This window comes from Gobius niger (genome assembly GCF_951799975.1).
Source record: "Gobius niger genome assembly, chromosome: 9".
Lineage (NCBI taxonomy): Eukaryota > Metazoa > Chordata > Actinopteri > Gobiiformes > Gobiidae > Gobius > Gobius niger.
In genome coordinates this window covers 13706490-13731494 of record NC_136860.1, presented here as the reverse complement: position 1 = coordinate 13731494, position 25005 = coordinate 13706490, and the positions used below count along the sequence as shown (strand labels likewise).

Below are 25005 nucleotides of genomic sequence, written 5' to 3'. Positions count from 1 at the left end.
TAAATATTTAAAGGAACAGGCCACCGTTTTTCCATACTGAGATATGTTGTTGCCTGAGCTTAGACGAGTTGATGCGTACCTGTCTGGTCTTCACGCGTGCCCTCAGTCACGCACAACGACCAAAGATGTTGTTAGCATTTCGCCTCTCCCAGCATATTCCTATAGTTCCAAACAGGGATGACTTAGAAGGGACCAAGCTCTTCTACGGGCACAAAGACCAGTCAGGTACGTATCAATAAATACGTACCTCGTATCAATACGAATAGATGTAGTTTGTCTCGTCGCGCGCCTTGTTCAATAGAATTATTGCGTTTTTCTGCATTATCTTGCCATTTTCTTGGAATTCTCTTTGTGAGCATCTTGATTTCCACATGATTTTATGTTTTGTTTCACACAATTGATGGAGTCATTGGAAATAATTCAGACATTTACGCTAAAATTGTTACACAGTACTCAAGTAACATTTTCCCCAAGTACTTTTTTTGGGTCACTGCTCTTTACCTGTGCTTGAGTAAAATTAGCCTATTTCAAAGTAAGGTTACTCTTTTGTGAGTAAACATTTTGGCTACTCTACCCACCTCTGCCAATAAATAAGTCAAATAATGAAGTGTATTTATATAGCACATTTTACTAAACAATTTGCAGAGCACGGAAAATGAATAGGATATTCAACACAATCAGTCTTTTACAGACACGTGACCAACGGCAACTTCACAGTCCAGCTGGGTTCATTATCGACATTCACCAGAGGCAATTTTTACCATTAATGGGGTCACATTTTGGCAGCGGAGATTCATGACAAATGGGGAAACACAATAAGAGTTTGCATTGACTTTGATCTATTGACGTACTTCCCTCAGACCCCCGAGCATGGCATCACTTACCACCCACTTACCACCCTGATGCACCTTCAGTCAGTTTGTTGTGGAGCCGGTGCTGTAAGGTATTACCCAGTTAAAAAAACAACAACTGGTTTATTAAACTACACTAGTGCCTTTGAAATAGTAAATTCAAAAATAAGCAATTCCACAAAATAGCCATAAATAAAAATAAGATGGCCAGCTTCATTCGCCCATCACTAAAAAACTAAAATAACTGTTAAATTACTCAAGTAGATGTGTTTATTTGCCCTTTTTTTTTGGATCATGTTAATGGACATCGTTTTTGTGATGCAAAAAAAATGCTGAATTTCCAACATTAGATCCCAAACTCCATACAAGTGATTTCTTGGCTAGTGACCAGTTTATTGTTACAGCCAGGCTTAAGTTTATTCTTGATTGTAGAAAATATAAAATCTTTTTAGGTCACCCTACCATACCTGGTATACAGTATGGCATACTATACTGTACGAGCAAGATAGTTACATTTTTTTGCTCTGTTTGTGCTTGTTTTTGTCCGGAATGGGTGAGTTTCCTCATTCCAAAGGAAAACAGGATATCACCCGCTGAGACTACTCCGTTCCTGCAATGCTTGTGGAGCCAAGCCCATACATAGTGTGTTTCTATGTGAGGCTGTCACTGTGAATGTGTGATCCAGACATATATTTGTAATTTTCCCCCTTTTATATTTTTAAGGAATATAGATGCCAATCTCAAGTATTCCCACAGTCCCTAAAAGCACCAGGAGGAGCTGAGGAGGAGCCTCTGCTGGAATGAAAGCTGTTGATTCAAGCTCTGCCTCAACAGCACCGATTGTGTAAGACACACTTGCTATACATATTCATACTTCTCATACTTCAGTCTGGACAGAGGGGATAGTAAAAGTACAAATACAAGAAGAAATGGATCTACTTTAGTAGAAGAGACAAGTATAAAAGTATCCACTTTCACGTGTACTTTAAGTATACACATTTTGGGAAGTTAAATATTTATCCTAAAATTTACTCAATAAAGTGAAAGTACCTGAAATGTATCCTTGTTACTTTGTTATTTTCCACCACTGCTTAAATAGATATTTTAACAACGTGGGTTTGACTTGGTAGTTTCAGCAACCAAACCGACATGAATGTGCGTCTCCGCAGTGGCTTTGGTTCTAGAGAGAAAGAAACACATTGCAGTTCTTCAAACTAATGAGGGTTTTATTATTGTGATTTGTACTTTCATATATTTAAGAATCACTTAAAGAATCCCATTTACTGCATAATGATGCTTTATTGTGGCATTACCAGTTTAGAAACTATATACACTGAGGTTTACACTATACATGAATAGAAAAGTTTATAACTACAGCACGTGACTTCCTTCCCACAAGAATGTACAGCGCATTTAAAAAGAAAAAGAAAACCATCAAACAAAAACACAGGTTTTTGATCATTTGGTGTTATTTTACAAGACCATGTAATTTTTTCCTTGACAATCATATTAAGTAATGTTCAAATGTATCTGTTTGCTAAGAAATTCATCAAATAAACATAGCTCTCAACAAAAACGTACAAGAAATTACACTCCCTCACAGAAAGAAACTAAAGTTTGATGAATATTCTCACAGTAATGTAAGATGAAGATTGGGCTTTAAAACACTGATAAAAAAGATTACAGATAAATAAATAACAGTGAGCTGAATTTTTCAAACACCAAGTCAGCAACCAAAGAAGATAAATATGTTCACATTTCCCAATCTACACTGTTGTCACAACCACAACTACCTCGAAAAAGACATTTAAATAATATTAGTAAAAAATGGTTTCATAAAAAGATCTCTCCTGTTTCCCCTCCGCGCTCCTGAAGTTTCACCAGGCGCGTGATGCACCTCTGTGGTCAGCAGGGGGCAGCATGTAGCTTAGACCGGTTCAGAGCTGAATGTTATATTCCTTGCCCTTTTCCACATTGTTCTCATTGAGCTCAAAGCCTCCGTTCTCCAAAGCCAAGTTCTTGTGTTTTTCAGTCTCTGCCTCTTCATCCTCCAGAGAAGAATCTTCAGAGGGACCACCTCCACATTTACGTTTGTACAACTGGTAACCTGTAAAGAAGAACCTTTCATGTAAGCTACCATTATCGTGGTACAGCACTATGCAATAACACGATACACTTTTGATCGTGATTAAAAAAAAAGAAGAGATCAGTGTGAATTCTGAATTGAGAATGACTTTTACTGACCTCCCACAAGTGATATGGCTGTGACAAGCTGAAAGATGCTGTATATGAGGGGAAAGGCAAACATGATTTCCAGTTCAGCGGGAGAGAAGGACAGCTGCACAATTGTACTGCACAGCTGGGAGTTCTGGAAGCCTGTCTCCAATGCAATGGTGCGACACCTAAGTAGACACAGGGTCATTGAATATGGAATAACACACACTCTTTTATTCTAACATGATTACAGTAGGCTATAGTTGTAGGCCTCACCTGAACCAGGGCTGTCCAGTGAAGCGAGCTAAGAAGAAGCCCAGAGCAGAGCCAATTATTGGGTAGATGGTCCCAATGATCCAGAGTGAGGGGGCAATGTCCCATGAGGACTGATAGAGGATCCCCCCAACCACAGCAATGACCACAATCAGGCCAAATCCAGTGATTGAGCCAATCTGAACATGATAATAAACTATTATTAAACTATTATTATCAGGCAAGCCCAAAAGAAACAATTACAATAAGTGAGTCAAACCTTCAGGATCTTTTTGGCCTTTTCTGGCCATTTGCGTTTGACAAGAATCCCAAAGCCGATGGGGATAAGTAGAGCCACAAGAGTGATCCCTAAACAAGAATATGTCAAAAATACAATACAATACAATACAATACTGATAAAGGGCAATGTTCTCTGAACTAACCAATACTGTCGTATGGGATCAGGATGGTGTCAGAGGATACCCACAGAGAAGTGTAGATTAGAAGACAGAGTGGCATCATGCCAAGTGCCATGATGGAGGAGCAGGCTGTCATACTGATACTGAAACACAGAAAACACTGTTAGCAAAGACACCTCATAGCACAATTTTATAGAGACAAGTTAAAATGCTAAGAGCCATTCCATTTTCTACAGCTTAACATAGAGGCCTATGCGTTCAGCCGTCTTTTACTCCATGTCCTTAAAGACTCACAACTTTGCCATTGGTATTAAGATGTTAGCAGAGAATCAGTATTTCATTCTTTTAAAATGAAACAATGAAACATTTTTACTACAATTGACAATCGTCCCTCATGTTGACTGACCTGAGGTCCATGTCTCCATCCAGATAGTAGCAGATAATGTTGGAGCCCGTTCCTCCGGGACAGCAGCCCATGATAATGACGACCACAGCCTGCACTGGCAGTATGTTGAAGACCAGTGACAGGACGAAGCCTGTGAAGGGCATTATACCAAACTGGCACAGAAAGCCAATGCTGATGCCCCAGGGCCGGCGCAGGTGACCGATGAGTTTATGCAGCTCCACAGTGCAGCCCATGGCGAACATGACAAAGGCTAACATAACTGTCAGCACTGTGCTGAGGACCAAGCCCAAAACGGCATTAAAGTCACTTGGAGGAACCACACAGCTGGTCCCTGAACACACCGCAGCATCAGCGTGACAGTCCAAGGGCTGCGCTGCAATCTCCTTGAACAGGGCCATGGTCCCAGATTAATCCCAAACGATCCTCTTGTGCTTGAAGACAGGGGGACTGCAGAGACGCTGCAGTTTTCAATCTTTATGTACGCCTGAAAGCAACGGACGCTGGGAGGGAAACGGTCCAGAAAAGAACAATCAAAAATTAACCCATTTTTTATGAGTATTGTAAACTTAGCTAAATGTGATTGCACCACATTCTGTTTTTTACAGCTTTGAGAGTCTTTAAAGTTTATTGGGCAGCGTTTCTCTGCAGGATCATCATCATCATCAGTGAGGGGAGATGCTTGCAAAGAAATGCCAACACCCTGTGTGCACAATGCAATTCACCCTCACACCTGCCCTTTATAGCGCTTTAACCATTAAATCACCAAGGGAAATGTGATAAGGATTTATTTCCTTCTGATCAAAAAGAAAAGAGTATGTAACAATGATTGGACACCTTCACAGGCCTGTAGGTCCTACAATAGGCTTTTTAAAGTGCTTGCGTATTTCAGGTGTTATAACTTATAAGACATAAAAAAGGGTGAAACCACTTGAAAACTAATCAGAATTCAGACCGTCCTGTGCTCACAAAGCTAGAATTGGCTGTAAAGTAGCATTTTACAGCTATCTGAAATCTGAGTGAAATCAAAATGACCAGGAAAAGTTAAACAGAGAAACACAGACAAGTAGCTCATTATTTGTTTTTGATGATTCATGCCATGGTTCAAGTTTCATTCCTGGGCAAACGTAAACTTGACGGAAATTAAAAATGAGCCGTTTAAAGGACGTCCAAAGTAAACTAAACCTTACCTTCGGAGAGACTTTCAGAATCTGTCTTTTTGCTTCTGCGAGCAGGAAAAGCAACTAATGCTTAACTCCACAGTTAAAGAGCAATACCGCGTCAAATAAGTAACTTTGACAAAAGCAGCTTTTTCTTTAGTTCTTTCAAATGCAAATGCAGCAGAATATAAACTGTGTTACTCTTAAAAACCTGGTACACTCTGTACAGAGCAGTATCAAATACATAAGTACACACTAGAAACAACAGTCGAGGCTCCTCCCGGTGCTGGAATTAAAGTATTAAGAGTTTAAAAGCACCACGTAAAATCAGCTATGTGCTAACTACTGTGGATATTTACAAAATACCAAATACTTAAACATATCCCAAAATGCTTTTATAATGTTTTGTTTTGTGATAAATCTTCAAAAATGTTTTGTTATATGTCCATGTGTTACCACAAGCTGCCATTATTCTTTTCAACCCTTAGTATAAAGACATTTAAATGGGATTCTTCTTTTGCTTCCAGGGAGGAGCCTGGAGTGTTGAGTTGTATGCAGGGGGGAAGAGGGAGAGTTCAGCTTCCTGACAGCCTGGTGGATGAAGCAGTCCTTCAGTCAGTTGGACCTGGCATTGATCGAGGCTAAGCAGTGACTGTTGTAAGCAACTTACTGTAGACTGTTGTTGTTTGTATGTTTTTCTGCTTCTTTTTTTTTTACATTGAAGTATAATCTGACAGAAAAGCGTTAGAAGCTAAAATATTTTGTAATTTGATAAAATTACAAAATAGATTGCAAAATAGGACCTGTAAGTCAGTTTGCTAAATGAGGAGAGAGGAAGGAATTTCAAAAATAAGCATTCAAGTCTCCTGATTGGACCTGAAAGGCCGGTTCACAGGAAAACTCGTCTCATCGGTCGAAGTGATGGCACCAGGGATTCTGATTAGTTCAGCAAAGACAGGGACTTCAGAGAAAAAAAATATAATATTACTTGCATTACATCCAATTGCAGGCACAGTTATATACAATTATACGCAATCTATAACATTTGTCAAACATTTGAATCTACAGACTATCACTTTAGTGAAAATTAGGAAAGACAGGCCTATCAGTGGTTTTAAATAAAGCTCTGGATGGATTTCAGCCTCATGAATTTTCCTGATATGGGCTCCATTTTGAGGCCTTTTCACCGCTCAAAAGATAAGAGCACATATACATTTTAATTCTAAAGAGCAAAGGCGGTCATTCTAATATTTAGCACTTCAGGCCCATGGTACCAAGATGTGTGTGTGTAATGAGTGCTGTGTACAGAACAGTGAGCAGGCCTTAGTAGCTCTCCACTTTTGTTCTTATCAGTAGTTATGTGCCCTGTCACCTTTTCTCTGCTTTCTTTGTCACACAGGTGGCTGTAAACTGCTGTGCTTCTCCTGCTCCTGATGTGACTGAGTTCACATCTGACACATGCTGGCATTTCATTTGTCTGTGATAGAAACTGTACTTTCCTATTCTGGCAAATTCACAAACCTGCTTTTGTGAAATTGAATAGACGAGGCCAGTGGCACTCAAGACCATTCACACCATGTACCACCTCATAAAATATTTGACCTTCCAAGCAGCAGGCTTGAAAAGCATTTAAAATAACTAGGACTGTCAACGTCAACATTAATCGCGATTAATAACAAAACATATTTTAATTTTGTCCTTATATTCTACTCCATGAACCTAAAAGTTTGCAGTTTCTGTCCAAAAGGTTCAGCACAAAAGAAAATGTCTCTAAAAAGTGAGTTATCAATCCCAGTTATCAGCTGTTGGGCTTTTCACATAAATACGACACTGTGGATTTGGTCACTGAAATGTGCAATCAGTATTCACATGCTTTAAATGTAAGTGTTTTATGTTGGATAAGTATTAAAAATGAATATAATTATTTGAAAAAAATCAACTGCGATTAATCGCATTTCACAAGTGCGATTAATCGCAATTACAAAATGAATCTATTGACAGCTTTAAAAATAACAAAATAACTTAAATGCACGACTAAAGCATAACTGAACATCACAGAAGAGACCTCGTCCTTGTAACTGATGTCCTTTGTCTTTTATGTAACAAACGAGCCGGAATAAAATGACACAGGGCTTGTCACGGAGCGACCTTGACCTTGTCACCAGCAATTCCTATAAAACTTAAACTTTATGACTTCGCGGTGGCTCCAGTGATTTGTTTCCCTCATCAGTGATTCCAACAACTTCCACCGCAACTTCTGCAAACCATGAAAAAAAAAGATCAATGTGTGTGTGTGTGTGTGTGTGTGTGTGTGTGTGTATATATATATATTTATTTTTTTGTACCATATATATGGGAAACCCGTACAATTTCAAAAAATTTTCCCACCAAAAATACAGTTTATATTATACATTATTACACAATATACAGTTTTTAGATTATATATAAATTATATTCTTCTTGAGGGAACAAAGGAAGGCATGCTTGTTCTCACTGAATACAAAGAGCGTTATCTATTTTATTGGGTTATATAATCTTATTGGAGACATTAAAATAATCATAAAGACATTATTATGTGATCGAATTATGCAAGACCAATTTAGAGAAAAACATTTCAGCCAAAATATATTAAAATAAAATGGTTTATACAATTAATTATAGGTGTTTTTGTTGTTAAAATATATATTTTTTTACTTTTACTATGACTCAGCTCACCTCTCATCAGACCTGCCTCAAAAAGGCTCATTTATGCACAAAATACTTATGGGTCTGCATGGACATTCTGTTTCTCTGTTTCTCCAGAGTGTGAGGGAGGATTAGCCGCGGGCCTGTACATCTGCTAATGGTAAATATACACTACAGCAGAAACTTGATTTGAACAATCTCCAAACATATTAGTAAGATCAGCCAGAACTTTCTAATTAAAAGTAAATGGGCCATGACCCACCGCTGGAAAGAGGGTTCCTGCACACTTTGCAATCTGAAATGTAAGATTTTATAAGACCTGGAATTTATTATGTAAAGATGACTCACATTTTATACAACTATATCACATTTATTGTTGAAATTCAAAAACAAAACAAAAGCTTTTTGATTTGTATAAATTATCAAATTTAAATCTGAAACAAACAACTAATATAATGGTTAAGGAAATAAGTATTAAGAGGTATTTCATTTACATATTGACAGATTATGTGGACATTAGATTATTATCTATAATAATTACAATTATTTATTATTCAAAATAAATGGCTACGAGATCACACTTAATGTAGTGTTTGCTATGCTGTGTTTAACAGCGTGTCAAGACTAAATTAGCCAACCAAGACAATTGTCTTTAACACCGGTTTGTCTCACCAAGTTCAAACGGTCACATTTCTACCTGCTTGTGTGTCTGTAAAAGTCCCAGAGCTGCTTTAGCTCCGGTTCACAACACGATAAAGCTAATCCTCCATGACTTCTTTACAACTCTACAAATGCAGCATAGGATCTCCGCCGCCGGTGGCTCCGCTCCAACATCACTGTGGGTTAAAGCTCCTGATTGGTCGACGCTTGCGTATTTTTCCTTTAGCGTTTCCCTCATTGGAGGCGCAGGACGTGCGTCAAAAGCTTCCAACGTGAGAGACGGTTCGAGACTCGGGACGCACTGCAGGATCTCTCAAAACTCCCCGAGGCGCGTCCCCATGTATTTTTAAAGTAAACTCACGCTTTCGACATGTTTGGTGTGAACCCGCCATTAGAGTCAGGTGTGAGCCAAACTGAAGTCCAATCACTGACGAGTGGCTTAAAGCTGCCCTTGCCACTGAAAAACACACAGTATTTAAAGAGCGGGTATTATGCTTTTTTCAATATAGCACCAGTCTATATCACACTACAATGATGACGAAACCTTCTGTTGGTCTGTAAATGCAGTAAATTAAAATAACTGCCTTGTATAAAATTGCTCTCTCAAAATGGCTGTAGTGAATGTCTTGAAATAGGCTTCTGTCTCTTTAAGAACCTCTGAGCCTTTCCGACACGCCCCCTCCACACGCTGTCTGTGGCATCAGTGGGGAGGGGGTTCTGCTGAGGAGCAGTGGTTGGTTACTCGGCTGGTGACCAAAGCTCGGAGGCGTCTCCAGGAGGTGGGGGCGTTCCTAGGAGGACTCAGGCAAACCTATCCCTAAAATGGCCGCCATCAGAGTTTTTACAGATTACTCAAAAATACGTGAATGTGCCAAGGCAACACTTCAGGCATGTTTTTAATGAGGGAATGACATAATAACATGATGGAAAGCTTGACAGTCGATTTTGCCTAACACCCCCCCTTTAAGAATTGTCTCTTGTTGAGAAGCATTGTCTGATGTGCACCAACATCGCTCAAAAGAGCTCTCTGAAGACCTACAATCAAGATTTGTTGATTTGTATAAAGGTTGAAAGGTTACACAACAATCTCTAAAAGTCTTGATGTTCATAAATCAAGACTTTGATATATGATTCTATTATTTTATCAAAAAATTGTCTATAAATGGAGACAGTTTGAGACTGTTGCTTCACTTCCAAGGAGTGGCCGTCCTGTAAAGATGACTCCAAGGTCAGAGTGCAGAATACCCGAGGTAAAAAAAAAAGAAAAAGTGTCAGCTAAAGACTTACAGAAATCACTGGCACATGCCAACATGTCTGTTGACACATCTACAATATGTAAGAACGCAATGGAGGAAGCTATTGTTGTCTAAAAACAACATTGCTTCATGTTTGAAGTTTGCGACTTCAAACACTTGAATACTCCACAGCACTACTGGCAAAATATTCTGTGGACTGATGAAACCAAAGTTGAATTATTTGAGCAGAACACACGTGTGGAGGAAAAATGTAACAGCACAACATCAAACATCAAAACCTTATCCCCACTGTGAAGTATGGTGCAGGGAGCCTTATGGTGTGGGGGGGCTTCGCTGCCTCAGGGCCTGGACAACTTGCTGTCATCAATGGAAAAATGAATTTTTGGTGATTGAAACTCAAAAGAGGATTTCTGCTGCAACAAGACAATGACCCAAAGCACAAAAGCAAATCCACTTCAGAATGGTTTCAGAAGAATAAAATATATAAAAAAATGATGGAATAGCCCAGTCAAAGTCCTGACCTAAATCCAATTGAGATGCTATGGCATGACCTAAAGAAAGCCATTCACACCAGACACCGGGGAATCTCGCTGAACATTCATCCTGATTGTTGTGCACATCTGATCTGCAACTACAGGTGGAGGGTCAACCAGCTATTAAATCCAACGGTGTACTCACTTATTCCACTCGGTCCTGTGAATGTTTACATGTTCTGGCCAATAAAAATGTGATAAAATGTAATCATTTGGGTAACAGAACGATAAACCTCTGTATTTTTCACACTTATAATTCCGCATCAATGGCAGACCCCTGCCCTTCGCTGATTAGCTGACTCTGCTTCCCATTTTTTCCCCTCCATTTTGTTGGAAAATTGCCCCAAATCCTTCACCCAAGCTACTAGTGCACCACCATGTTTGATTTTGTCGCTCTGCATTTGTCTCGCCCTCCGATTGGTTACTCGTCATGAAGCTTCTTCTCCCGGCTTTGTGTCCAGACTAATCTCGCATTTAAAATAAAGAGTGGAGAATAGTCTGGGTGGTCAGGCTAATTTCTGATATCAATGGCTGCTCATTAGAAAAAGTGGGAAGCATAAATGCCATAGCGATAAACTTGAAATGCATGGATCTTTATACATATGAAATTGGAGAATAGGCGAGCCTTATGGGTATGTTGATATTACATGGCAACATATGACCTGAAATGTTCCGCAGTGCAGCTTTAAAGGGACTACACGAGTTTAAAAATGTTAAAATTATGTATTTTCCTCCCCCGACATGTTCCAGCCATGTCCTAATGTGTAGAATGAGCCCAGACCTGTTCACAACTGTCTCTAAAATCCTGCACTGTCACTCAAAAAGGTGTAAATTCGGGTCCTAAGTGCCGTCATGCACGAGCTTAATATAGAAGCTGCAGTTACGGACAAGACCTGAGGTGGCAGTAGCGAGCATAAAATGACAAACTTGCATGTAGCCCCTTTAATGATTTCATTTAACATTGTGTCATGCAACTGTCTATTGCAACTATTTCCTGCAGCTTTTATTTGGGAAAAGTTCATCCACTTATTTCTTTATATGATTTTATTGTCTTGAAAGGTCCTTCCAGTCAATTCTATGCGGACGCTTCCTGGTCCGACAAGTTTCAGTCGCAGCACTTGTTCCAGCATTGGATAGATCCATTTTATGTTGTATCCGAGTCCATTTCCATGCATTTCCCAACGTCATGCTCAGCGTGTCAGCTCTGAGCGGTGTTGGTAAGCTGCACTGTTCCCGTGATGTGGGCCACGAAGCACCTCAGCAGGTAGATCCCCCAGAAGTTCACCGAGCTATTTCACACACAAATGAAAAACAAAAAGAGAAAATGTGCGTTATCGGCACCTTTTTCTACAGTAGAACATGTCGTGAGTTCTTATCTACTAAACAAACATACCACTGTGCATTGTAACATACGACTTTTACTACGCGTAATCTTTGATCCCTCTTAAGACTGCCATACATTAAACCACTGTCATAAACGTGGTTCAAAAGGGCCAGCTCTGTAGCGTGGTTCAAATTTACGTCAGTGCGGGAACTATAAGAAATAACAGTGCAGAAATGAGAGACAATTGTGACATGTGATATTAAAACAGTAAGACATAAGCCTCTGTTTTCCCCTCCTCTGCCGCCCCCTATTGAATAGTGCTCAATATTGCTTCCTATTTCCTATTTCCTAACAATGGAGAGCTGAAACACTCTGATGTATTCATTCTAAGTGAAAAAAATCAGACCATCTGGATTGAAAAGCGTAATTTTCATCTGCAACTGCCCACTGTTGGCTCTTGTACAGTGGGAGGAAAAGGTGAGTACACCGTTTGGTCATAAAATGTGATCTGATCATTATTAAAATCACAAAAAATTATTTAAAAGTGTCTGCTTAAACTAATACCACCCGGACATTTACATTTTATCATATTTTTATTGGCCATAACATGTAAACATTCATAGGAGAGGCAGGACTAAGTGAGTACACCCCCTGAATCTCGCTGAACTGCAGCAGTTTTGTGAATTGCTTTTGCCAACAATCAAAAGACCAGCAATAGCTTGATGACATGACTGAGTATAGACATGCCACTGTCGAAAAATGCTGCAGCCGGTTGAGAAACAGGCAACGAGTTCCTCCCAATAACAACAACAAAAAGACCAGTAGGCACATTGTGTACAGGACATGAAGTTCTAAACAAGTCTGACTCTGCTGCCTCATCTAGGCTTCACAAACAAAAGTAGCATTTGTAGTAGTCGTCGTTCTGATCCAGAACTATCATTTTTCTATATCTGCTCTAATTTTACATACATTTATTATCTTACTGATTTTATTTCACTATTACCAGGTTTAATTTAAGACAGAATTTAGTTTTTTTTTGTCATAAAAGACTGCACCAGCATTCTCCACGCTTTGAGTGCCTTATGCAGGCTTTTCCTCCTGCACTCTACAAGTTGGGACCATTTACTATGATAAAATAGTAATTGGTTGTTAATAGTTAATAATATTGTTTATTGTGACATTTTCTGCAACGATTAATCAAACTTTAAAAGAAATCATATTGTGACAGCCTATTATTTGGTCCTGTTCGTCAAGCACGCCAAGTTTTCAGTTTCATTTCACGTAGTCGTGATAAATTCAGCTGCACCTGCTACATGCATTTTTGCCACCTCAAATATTCATTGTTTAGAAAGTAACAAAGTAACAGCTCCCTAGTTTTGGATATTCATGAGGTCCAAGGGTAGAAGCTTAATTTGTGCCTTGTGACGTCTGAGAGATCTCAACTGCACTGTTGTTTAGTAGCAACTGATACAGTTCATACAAGACAAACTGCAGGAATAAGAGCAGCTCTTTTACTGTCGTGAATCTATATTTGTGACACTCCAGTAGAAGTTAATGAGACGCCCTGAGCATTCTTACTGTGCTCGAGGAGTGTGTGATGTGTGACCTATGAACCAAAGCTCACCTGACCAGAAACGGCTGAGGGAAGCAGCTAGTGGTCTCACTTTTAATAACTTTCTGCAGATCAAGGAGGTTCATCAGTCGAGTTCGAAGGGCGCCTTTGTCTGTCTTTGTCAACACAATCTAAAGGAAACAGAAAAACATGATAAATATCAAACCTTCCGCTGTTCAAATGCGATTCATCTTTTGTTTGCACAGGTTGTTGTGATATTTGGAGTGGGACACTGAGCAGCAGCATATGAGATAATGATCCCGTGTGCAACCTGAAATGAGTAATGAGTAAGTTAATGAGATAATGAAGGATTTTTGAGAGGTCCTCAGATCTGTGTCACATTTTATTTTAACCACTTTAAAAGGCATCTCCTCCTCATCGTCATCATACTAGACATACATACACACAGAGACATTAACTGAGCTTAGACGAGTTGATACGGACCTGTCTGGTCTTTGTGCGTGCGCTCAGTCACGCAAAATGACCAAAGATGTTGCTAGCATTTGGCCTCACCCAACATATTCCTGTAGCTCCAAACAGGGGTGAAGTTGGAAGCTACCACGCTCTCTGTCTAAGCTCAACATATTACAGTATGGAAAAACGGTGGCCTGTTCCTTTAAGTCCCACGGACAGAATGATCCCAGCTTTTCATGGACAGATCCAGACCAAAAGTAAGATGGACCAAAAATGTGTTTGTGAAGGCAGCATTAGCACTTCTGTAGTCAGCAGATAGGGATAGTTCCTCCTCTAGCCTTTGCACTGAAAGTAACTCATGCCTGGCTGGTCTTTTCCCAAACGTGTCATAACATAAAAAGAAAGCCCTTGTACCACATATGGGCGCCTGGTTTCTTCACACATCTCCAGAGCGATTCGGTCAGGTTTCTGTAGCCCCACACTGCCATCCACCAGCAGAAATGTCCTCACCAGACTGAAAAGAAAGAAGAAAACAGTTCCCATGTATATTCAGTCAATTTCCTCATGAACTCAAAGCGCTTAGCACCCCCTGCTGACGTCATGTTATAGTGCAATTATAAAATAGCATGTAGAAGAAGAGCGGTCCAAGGTCGGATAGTAAATGCTAAAAGATAGCAAATACACTTACAAATCAGGTGCTATTCAAGCACCTGATTTGGGGGCCTTGCCTTGCCTTGCCTTGCCTTGCCTTGCCTTTGTGCCAGCTGAGGACCGAGCACATTTTCTCCAGTTTGGCATTACCCAAATCTAAGAGCTTCTCAACTGGAGAGTAATAGTGTAACACCTCATTTGAAAGCTAAGACCTACAAAAGTGATAGTAACATTTTCGTCACATTTTTAAACGTTTGCCATGTTTTTGTTGCGTTTTTGTTTAGTATTTTTAAGATTTTGGTAAAGCCAAACAGGAGAAAATATGCTCGGTTCAGGTGGGGATTAAGACAAGATAAGAGGATTCTAACAATATGCATATTTTCTCCATTACACTGGGTAGCATACTTAGTTCTTGTGAAGAGGTATGGCTCCACCATGTCCACAAAATCGCTGGGTGCTCTGTATCCATATCCTGGCATGTCCACAATGGTGAAGGATTTGCCCACTTTGAAAAAGTTCATCTTCTTCGTGTGACCCTGAAGAGGAAGGGAAACAGAAGCAGAATTTAGAAGCGGAAATTGGTCTATAATGTAGGAGACATATATCGTGTGGATATTTTGAGTCCAAAAATAATTATCCAAATTTGAAACCATATATTCAATTTACAGTGAAAGTGTCTATATAAAGAAATACAAGGTGAAGAAGCCTAGTTTCCAAAATTACATGTGTCTGCAAAGGATTTACTACAAATGTGGGACACTTACAGGGGTTTTGGAGACTCTGACCTCGACCTCTGGAGTCAGAGAGAACAGAGCTCTGATGAGAGACGACTTCCCCACATTGCTCCTGCCGATGAAACACACCTGCAAAACATGGAACAACAAATGTAAGCCTTTCTTCCAAATTACTCAACAGCCAACATTCTTCTCTTCCTTTTTTTTTTACTTGTGTACAAGTGTTATTCAAGTGTTCTGTCTCGAGTGTGTTTTATGGGAAGTTCTTGATTTTCTATTACTTCCCACGGGCAGATTGACATAAACCTCTTAACATCCGCCTTAACCAAGTGCATTTTCTCCAGTTCACTTATGCCCAAATTTAAAAGGTTACAGCCTATAGGTCATCTTTTTCCTCATGTTGTCGTCACTTTTTCATCACTTTTTTTTACTGCGTTTTCGTTGCTCGTGTGTCCTATTTTCATCCTTGTTTCTGTGTCATTTTTGTTTCCAGTTTTACACTTTTTTTAAGAAGCTTTTAGATTTGGTTAAAAAAATCTAGGAGGCCTGTGTAAAAGTTATTGCACACGGCGTCATGATGACTGACAGCAGAGAGATACATTAATTCACAGTGATGAAGCGGTGGGATACATCCCGCACACGAATAACCAGGATGCAGGAAGTGTTCGAGAAACGTGTGAAGTCCTGCCTTTACAAACGGACAGCATGGATCATCGTGGCTGCCGGGTCGTTTGCAGTTCATATGGAGGTGAGTGAGATCAGGGGAAAGGCTGTAGTAGATTTGTTCATCGATTATTAACCGTTAAGGGTTAATAAGACGATTGGTTAAATAAAAAGAAGGAAATTGTGCATTCCTGCAGCCTAGTAATGATTAAATTATTTGCGGCCCGTGTTATGTCAACATTGCATTACTAGGAAAGGGCTGTCAACTGACCTCGGGCTGTTTTATATCCGGAGCATGGTCCAGCCTCTCCGCGGAGGTGAAGTAACTGATCTGATGAGACGGTGAGGAACAGAAGAGCTTCTCTGCCCGGCTCATGTCCTCCACACTGGGGTGAAAGAGCTGGAAATCTGACCTATCCACCACCCTGCGCTCAGAAAGCAGAAGGTTCAATAACACATAATTAGAAATAATTTTATTAGGTCATCAAAATCAACAATAATGTGGCGCTAAAATGTGGTTTATGTCCTTACAGAGTTACTCTCTGCAAGTTAGGCAGTGTGCTTAGATTTCTTTAACATTAAGCACGGGGTTCTGATGAGCATACGAGCAAAGTCATTCTTCTATTCAGTAATATTACTTTAAAAATGTATCATTACACAACTCACCGATCGAGGTAGGGCTCCATGAGATTGAAGGGATATAAAAAGCTTTGAGCTTTCTTTTGAGGTAGTGATGTCACTGATGCGACAGAGGCTAATCTGTGAGCATTCCTTTGAGCAACAGTCCAAACCAGAACTCCAGGGAGGGCCCTTACACCCTGGATGTAATGATGACAAAGCATCTTCTATTTGTACTAGTTATGAGACACACAATTGTTGGTTCATCTGCTTGTATCTCGTACCTGCAGAACGAGAGAGAGAGAGACAATTGTGTGACTTGTATGTAAAATAAGTAATAATTGTAATACATTATAGTTTAACGACTAAATGTACCTCTTTCAACTATTATTTACAACAACAAAGACTAGAATGAAATGTAAAAACCCGAATACGTGTGATTTGCAAGTCAGTGTTCATTGTAGCAAGAGTAGTTGAGGAAGTTCACTGACGCAAATGTCACATGGCTACTGCTTCATGCTAGCAAAACATTAGCATCGGGTTCAAAATAAAAGCTATTTTTGGTAAACAATGCCAAAATAATAATCGTTCATGGCTCACCTAAACGCAACTCATTTCAGGGTGAAATAATATAACATTTAGATTAGTTTGGCATGATGTAAGCGTTGTTTGAAGGTGGCTTTCCTTCCAAAGTGTTTACAGCGGTCCTCCATGTTTTGTGCAGCGCTCAAATGTGTCCGACCAAATCCCGAAGCGAATTTGTTCCGCTATGGTTTCAACGCTTCATGGAAAAAGATTGAGGTTAATGATGAATTAATTGGAGACTTTTATGTCCTGCTTTTTCTATTTAATCCGGGTTTTATGGATTTCCTTATTCTGTTAATGTAAAGCCTATTTTTAATATGAGATCTGTGCTGAGTTAGTGTTTTAACATTTACCTCGTAAAAAGTAGGCGAGAAGTGGAATGAGCAATTTTGATAGATAACATTTATTTACAGAGAATGATGAATAAACAAACACGTTTTTTTGAGAACTATAAGGAAAAATTCAGAGTCAGAAACCCCGATTGATCCCAAAGGGAAATTCATTTGTAGCAAACCTCAGAACATTTCACAAACACATCACAGGCTCAAGATGAGATACTGGAGCAATAAAATTATAACAATAATAAAATATTAACATTTAAAAAAGAAAAGAAAAAGAGTGACAATAAAGCACTAAATAGTATAATACTTAATAGGAAAGAAAGGTTAATTGAGCCTGTGATTTTATGGCTGACCGGGGGGCGCAAAGAGCAGCCTGGGGTTATTTTTTGAACTTTCTCCCTGAGTTGGCACACATGGCCAGAGCCAGGTGGTGCTCTTTTTCTGCAAATTACATCCTGTAATTTGATACAACTGAAGTCTCGTACCTAATATTGTGAGACAGAACTGGCTTAAGGCCCATATCACCATAGCCAGGTGGGTTAATGAAATTGGCAAAGAAAAGGGGCCTATATCAATGATGACCAACTAATGTAAAATGAATGATTAAGGTTAATAAAATTGATAATGCAAATGTCATACAGAAAGATTTACCTAGGTATTATTAAATAAGCAAATCTGATAAGAGCAGGACTCTTCATACTAAGTTTAAGTTTCTGAGCACTTCATGAAAAGAGGGAAAAAAATCTGAGGTACTTACAAAAATGTGAAAGTATGGGACTTGTTCCCATACTTTCACATTTTTGTGAAGCCTCTGAGAAATGTTATCCTTTAGCGCCTCACAGTGGTGGCTTGACGTACGACTTGTAATATGGGCTGGGCTGTCACAAAAACCTATTGTTTTGTCCAATTCATTCTTTGTTTTTTTCTTGGCTGAAGGCATATTTTGCTTCATTCACTAACAGAGCCGCTAACAAGCACACATACACATTTACATTTTATTGTTTCAATTCAGCATCTTTTTATTTCATAATTGTAACTGTTTGTTGTGTTGTGTATGTGTAATGTTAAGCAATGACTTGGGATTTGAATCAGATGAAGTCATGAGGTTCATTCATACAGCACCAGAATGACCCAAAACACAACCTTAAAGGCCCTATACCCAGTTTTCTTTACTGTAGGTCTTTCAAATGAGCCGTTACTCTGGCCCATAGGTTGTAAACTCCGATTGAGAAGCTTTTAGATTTGGGTAAAGCTGAACTGGAGAAAATGCACACTTTTAAGGCGGGGGGGTAAAAGGCTAATATCCTGAAGTAGCAGTGTATGAGCAGCGTATGAGCAGTTCACTGGCGACGGACAGCGGTCGTCTCAACACTGGGTGTTGTTACCCTTGTCCATACTCCTCTCCACACTGCTCTCACCGAGCTCTAAGGCACCGTTGTCCAAAGCCAAGTTCTGCCGTTTGCCGGTCTCTGCTGTCTCGCCGTCCTCCAGAGCAGGAGCCTCGTCGCCCTCGGATGGAACACCTCCACATTTACGCTTATAAATGATGTAACCTGGAAAAGACAGTCTTTCAATGGAGTTACCTGTCTGCAAGGATTATACTAAAGTTGACTTGTTAGGGATAGGGCTGGTACCATTATGGCATCAGTAAAAAACTTTCAAGTTCCAGCATTATCGAAGAAATTAAAGCATCGAAAGTATCTTTAGATCCAAGTTTTGATGCTGTTGGGCCATGGAACGCATTAAAGGAAGTGACTTGGTTGTTTCAACTCAGATAATATTTGTATCACCCATTTTTGCCCAATTTTTCTTTTTTTTTTCCCAATATGGTTCCCATTTTTTTTGCCAAATGTTTGCCCCATTTTTCAATTTTTCAAATTTTTTTTTTACACAATTTCATTCCCCAATTTTTCCACACATTGTACACATTAGAGATGAACCTACTATTGTAAAGTTACAGATCTTCCACACATTATTGTTCTGTTTTCTGATTCTAGACGACAAATATGTTAGTATAGGTATCGGAAAAAGTATCGGAAAAAGTATCACTCAGGTATCGGTGTAGAAAACCAAGTATTGTTAAAGTAGCCTACTGGTATCGAGAAAACTAAATGTTTCGGTGCCCAGTCCTATTTATAGATGATTGATGTTCTTTTGGGTACCTCAGCATTATGTTTTAAAATATGAAATGTTTATGTAGGAATACTATAATAAGACCGAGACACTTTGAGCTCTCAGTGTAGGCATTGGGAATGACAGTGATTTCAGTTTCATATAAAGGCCACCATGATGAACACACTTTGAGCTCAGAGAACTGCTCAGACAGTCTTGTATTTAATCTATATATTGGCCTCTTAGCTCCCGCCTAAACCAAAATGTAGATCTGGATAGTGGTGGTACTGACTGAAGGTGTTGGCCTGTCACTTATTGGGCAGAGGTTTGTGTTTCACTGGCTCTGCAGTTCTGGTGCAGCGCTGGTGTGCTGTCGCGTTGTCGATCTTCTACTTTGGGGACTGGCTGGGACCATTGTGCTGTGGGTCGCTGTCATGCTACTCCGCTATTGGCTCCTGCCACAGTAATGAAACTAAAACCATCTCGGGCCGCCAATTCAATAGACCATCAGTATTATTTGAAGTACCTGTTATTTTATTTATTTATTTGAATTAACATGTCAGCAAAGAGCATCAATGTAAATACGCCGGAGTTAGCACAGTGGCTAATTTTCATCCATTGTCCTAAGGCAGGTATCAGCAAACATTAACTTAAACAATATACAGAAGAGATATATACAAAATACATACAGACATTTCAAGGACAACACACAACCAGCCTCAAAGACGCCCCCCAATGCTCCTTAAAAGGGATAATCTACCTGTGTGTGCATGGCTAGTTTTCAACCAATGTTTCAGAGCACCTTTAAAAGTCAGGTAGGTGCCACAGTTCCTGACTTGGGTTGGTAATGTGTTCCATGACTGTGAGCCTCTGATGGACAGAGCCGGTGCTGGCCCTTCTGGGGCCCGAAGCAAAAATCCACACGCGGGCCCTACAGTACACACCCCATGGTGAGTCGACAAAGAGCGAATCCATTTACGGTCAAATACAGTTCCACTGTGCAGTAATGCAGGGCAGAAGTGGAAAATAATGACCTCAATTCAGGCCCCTCTGTGTGAGAACCACTAACCACTAAGCCACTGTGAGACCAGGATTTAGGACTACGGACTACTACTAGTCTATTTCCCAACTTTTTAAAATGGTAAATTGTAAGTGGTCACATTCTCTCACCTCTTGTCCCTGTCCCACAGTTTGGGAACCGCTGATTTAAAACTAACTGACAACTGCACCTTATTTCTTTCTGACCACTGAGAATTAGCCTGTGAGTGCCCCAATACATTATAGACTGTGCATTCAGAGAACCAGGGTTACTGTAAGTAACTGTGCGCATTGAGACAAATAGCCCACGGACAACGCGTTGGTTAATCAGTGAAACACCGTAGTTGGACTGAGATGTTGGGCCCTTGTGGCTGCGGGGCCCGACGCACCTTGCATAGTTGCGTCAGTAAGTACTCAATTACTATTTTACTTATGAAATCTGCAAGCGGAGGAGGAGCTAGACCATTTAAAGGATCTACATCATGCTTTTTTAGCCACTCCAAAGTTAAAGGAATAGGCCACCGTTTTTACATACTGAGATATGTTCTTACCTTAGCTTTGACGAGTTCTGTAGGACCTGTCTGATCTTCACCCGTGCCTTCAGTCACGTAAACACAGCGCAGGCGGCGTTAGCATTTAGCCTCTCCCCCTCTCCACTATAGCTCCAAAACTGGTCAAGATAGAAGCTACCAAGCTCTTCTACGTTTTCCCTATTTAAATATGGTTACGTGAAGTGTTCCACTACAAAGTATAATTACACAAAATTAAACAATGTGGATTTTCTAAGCGGATAAAAGGGGGAACTATATTGTAAGGCGTAATAATACCAGGAGTAATTTGGCATCCGCACAGTAAAGTGAAGATTACTGCGCAGATTTCGAACTACTCCTGGTATTATTACGCCTCACAATATAGTTCCCCTTTTATCCGCTTAGAAAATCCACATTGTTTAATTTTGTGTAATTATACTTTGTAGTGGAACACTTCACGTAACTAAGAATAAATAGGGAAAACGTGGAAGAGCTTGGTAGCTTCTATCTTGACCTGTTTTGGAGCTATAGTGGAGAGAGGGAGAAGCTAAATGCTAACGCCGTCTGCGCTGTGTTTACGTGACTGAAGGCACGGATGAAGATCAGACAGGTCCTAAAGAACTCGTCAAAGCTGAGGTAAGAACATATCTCAGTATGTAAAAACTGTGGCCTATTCCTTTAAGTATAGGCATTTATATGATATATTGTACCTCTACCATTATGGAGCACTCATTTTTGTGATAAATATAAGTGTTTTCTTGAGGTATTTTTCAAACCCAGAAGACAAGACGCTTCCATTCAGTTAACTCCGCCCCCTTTCTCCGCACATACAACTTTACCGTAATATAAATAAACAACAATAAGTGAAGTTACTTCACGATGCAGTTATAAGGAGTTGACACCTGCAACACAGCTTCATAAATGGCTAACACACACATGCTAATACGCTTTTTGATACCACTCTGGTCCATCGCTGTTTACATTATGGGACTCGCGTTGGTTATAAAAGTTAATCCACTTTGATTCTGGCGAAGGTTCACCAAACATCCATCAGAGACAGTCACAGAAAAACACTATTTTGGTGATAGTCGCCGAATCCCAGAGAGAAGAAACTCTGGGGGTGTTTTTGATAAGGAAATAGCATAACAACATGGTTAAAAGCTCTAAAAAGTCGATTTTGCATATAGGACATTTACAACTTTAAAAATGCGGCAAGCATCCACAAATATTTGATAGCTATCCAGGTCCAGAGTATTATACTTACTTAAAATGTTACAATAATGATTTTGTCCAATATTTTCAGTGTTTTCTTAAATAGGTTTTAGGACAGCTTCTGATGTGTGAGACCATGTAGTATAACAGTTATAACAGTTCTAAATGTTATAAATGCTGCATGCACATATTAACGCAAACAGTATATGTGTAATGTATGTCCATGAAAATGTAAATATAAAAACAAAAAGACAAAACAAATAACTTACCTCCGACCAGAAAGACCAACAGGATAACCTGAAAAATGGCGTAGATGAGGGGGAAGGCGAACATGACCTCCACCTCGGCTGGAGAAAAAGACAGCTGCAGAATGGTATTGCACAGCTGGATGTTCTGGATGCCCGTCTCCAATGCAATGGTGCGACACCTGAGCAAAGGCAAACATTAGAACGTAGTAGAAGGGCTTAATCCAAACTTTCAGACCCCCAGATAAATATTTTATATAAAAAAAAAAACAAGGCATATTTCTCAGTTGATTTTGGTCAACTCAAACACATGAAGCATAACATTTTAATAATTCATATCCATATTAACCTCCACCGTGCACATTTTTGCAATGAAAAACATAAATGCGATGAAAAAGCGACAAGAAAGTGCCCAAAAAGGCCACAAAAGAGTGGCAGAAAAGTGACTAAAATGCAACAAAAAGTGACAAGAAAAAGTTAAACTTGTAATCTACACGTTTCCAAACTATGTATACTCTAGTAATTCTAATTCATGTAAACCTTTTCTGTGAACTCAGATTTCAAAATGTCTCAATTTCAGAACAGATTTTTGTTTTGTTTAATGACCTCAGCTGGTCCGCTCTGATTTCCTCACTGTTAGGAAGCAGCTTGTCTTTAGCAGAGCTAATGTTTTTTTTTAGGTTTTGAGAACCACTGGGTTAAAGGTTTGGATGAAATTCAAGAGTTTTACACATTGTGTCAGCCACTTTCAAGCTAACTATTCAACATCCAGCTGTGCAGTCACTGCGGACATGTAGATCATACCTGAACCAGGGCTGTCCAACAAAGCAAGCCAAGAGGAAGCCCAGACCGTAGCCAATGAATGGGAAGATGGCCCCAATAATCCAGATTTCCGGCTCCAGGTCCCATGACGAGCTATAGAGCACCCCTCCAGCCACAGCAGAAAAGAAAAGCAGAGCAGCACCAGTGATGGAACCAAACTGAACACATTGAAACAAAGTGTAAGGAACTAGTTTCAAGAGAATATAATATGAATAATAATATGTGATTCTAACCTTGACAATCTTTTGAGCTTTCTGTGGCCATTTCTGTTTGACACACATCCCAATGGCAGCAGGGAGAAAGAGAGTCACAAGAGCGATTCCTAAAGATGAATATGTTAGGCATCCTACACTCATTAATCAAACGCTGTTTGAAATTTCGGTGCAATAAGTCACAAACCAATTTTGTCATATGGGATCAGGATGGTGTCTGAGGACACCCACAGAGAAGTGTAGATCAGAAGACACAGAGGCATCATGCCCAGTGCTAAGACTGTGGAGCAGGTCGTCATACTGATACTAGAAGATAGAAAACATTACAGAATATGTGTATGATAATATGACGAATATAACTGACCTGAGGTCCATGTCTCCATCTAGAAAATATGACACAATGTTGGAGCCTGATCCTCCGGGACAGCAGCCCATAATGATGATAACCACAGCATACAGGGGAGCCACATTAAAGACCAGTGACAGGACGAAGCCTGTGAAGGGCATTATGCCAAACTGACACAGGAAGCCAATGATGATGCCCCAGGGCCGGCGCAGGTGACCCAGCAGTTTATGCAGCTCCACAGTGCAGCCCATGGCGAACATGACCATCATCATTATGATTGTCGCTAGCATTCTCAAAACCAGCCTCGCGTTGGTTTTCCGGTCAGACAGAGGAACCAGACAGCTGGTCCCTGAACACACCGTAGCATCAATGTGACAGTCCAACGGCTGAGCTGCAATCTCCTTGAACAGGGCCATGGTTCCGAAAGAGTTCATCTTCTGCTTTCGGCACAGTGGAGTGCATGAATTAGGCTGATTTTCTTGTCTCCGAGCTGCTAGAATCTGCCATAAAAAGAGCTATGTTACAGACTATAACCAACAGCCACTCTACCATATTCCACATTGGTATTGAAGTTCAGGACAATGGGGTAAGTCAGCAAGATGGGCCTTGGGTGTAGTGTCTTCAGGAGAACAGCACAGCACAGTTATTACTGTATCCAGGACCACTGATGGCCATTGTAGCCTCCTAAGTGCATCACCTGCTCTTAAAAATGGCTTTGGCCCAGCTAGGTGACTGAACTAAAGAAATTGGGCAATTTGAAATTATTGCATTTAGCAATTTTTCCTAAATTGTATTTTATTGATTTTGTTTATTAATTTTATTTAGATTTATTTGACAGGGACATTACACAACAAATGTGTTGCACAGAGATCATTTTACAAGCTAATTTTCATCTGTGTGGCCCCTGGGCAGTTCACATAACAGTCTCCTCTGGAGGCTTTGTGACCTAAGCTTGAGAACAATTGTGATTCATGTTTCTTTGAACCAAAACTGGTGATTTAAAAGTGTATTTGTAGACAAACTACTGCAATTTTATTCTCAATAATATGAAAAACATTTATACCCAAATCATCATACTGTATTTGAAGAAACTGTGGGCCAACAAATGTTTGA

The 25005-nt window shown here is 39.9% G+C and overlaps 3 protein-coding genes across 3 annotated transcripts; all 3 read right to left on the bottom strand.

Annotated features, from left to right (window-relative positions):
* Nucleotides 1–2745: 2745 nt before the first annotated feature.
* Nucleotides 2746–4613, bottom strand: slc10a2 (solute carrier family 10 member 2). Its single transcript, XM_079562503.1, has 6 exons — nucleotides 4143–4613; nucleotides 3761–3879; nucleotides 3598–3686; nucleotides 3342–3517; nucleotides 3096–3253; nucleotides 2746–2958 (listed from the first exon to the last, which is right to left on the bottom strand). Exons 1-6 carry the CDS (start codon nucleotides 4538–4540, stop codon nucleotides 2789–2791), a joined length of 1110 nt encoding a protein of 369 aa, XP_079418629.1. The 5' UTR covers nucleotides 4541–4613; the 3' UTR covers nucleotides 2746–2788.
* Nucleotides 4614–11444: 6831 nt separating this feature from the next.
* gtpbp8 (GTP binding protein 8) lies at nucleotides 11445–17178 on the bottom strand. Its single transcript, XM_079562628.1, has 8 exons — nucleotides 17050–17178; nucleotides 16498–16733; nucleotides 16103–16256; nucleotides 15199–15297; nucleotides 14840–14970; nucleotides 14198–14297; nucleotides 13382–13500; nucleotides 11445–11722 (listed from the first exon to the last, which is right to left on the bottom strand). Exons 2-8 carry the CDS (start codon nucleotides 16671–16673, stop codon nucleotides 11632–11634), a joined length of 870 nt encoding a protein of 289 aa, XP_079418754.1. The 5' UTR covers nucleotides 16674–16733; nucleotides 17050–17178; the 3' UTR covers nucleotides 11445–11631.
* Nucleotides 17179–18740: 1562 nt separating this feature from the next.
* On the bottom strand, nucleotides 18741–24308 carry LOC306968419 (ileal sodium/bile acid cotransporter-like; the record flags this gene model as incomplete). Its single annotated transcript, XM_079563766.1, has 6 exons — nucleotides 18741–18928; nucleotides 22537–22694; nucleotides 23317–23492; nucleotides 23568–23656; nucleotides 23734–23852; nucleotides 23911–24308. The coding sequence occupies 6 exons, from the start codon at nucleotides 24306–24308 to the stop codon at nucleotides 18741–18743; spliced, it is 1128 nt and encodes a 375-aa protein (XP_079419892.1).
* Nucleotides 24309–25005: the final 697 nt, after the last annotated feature.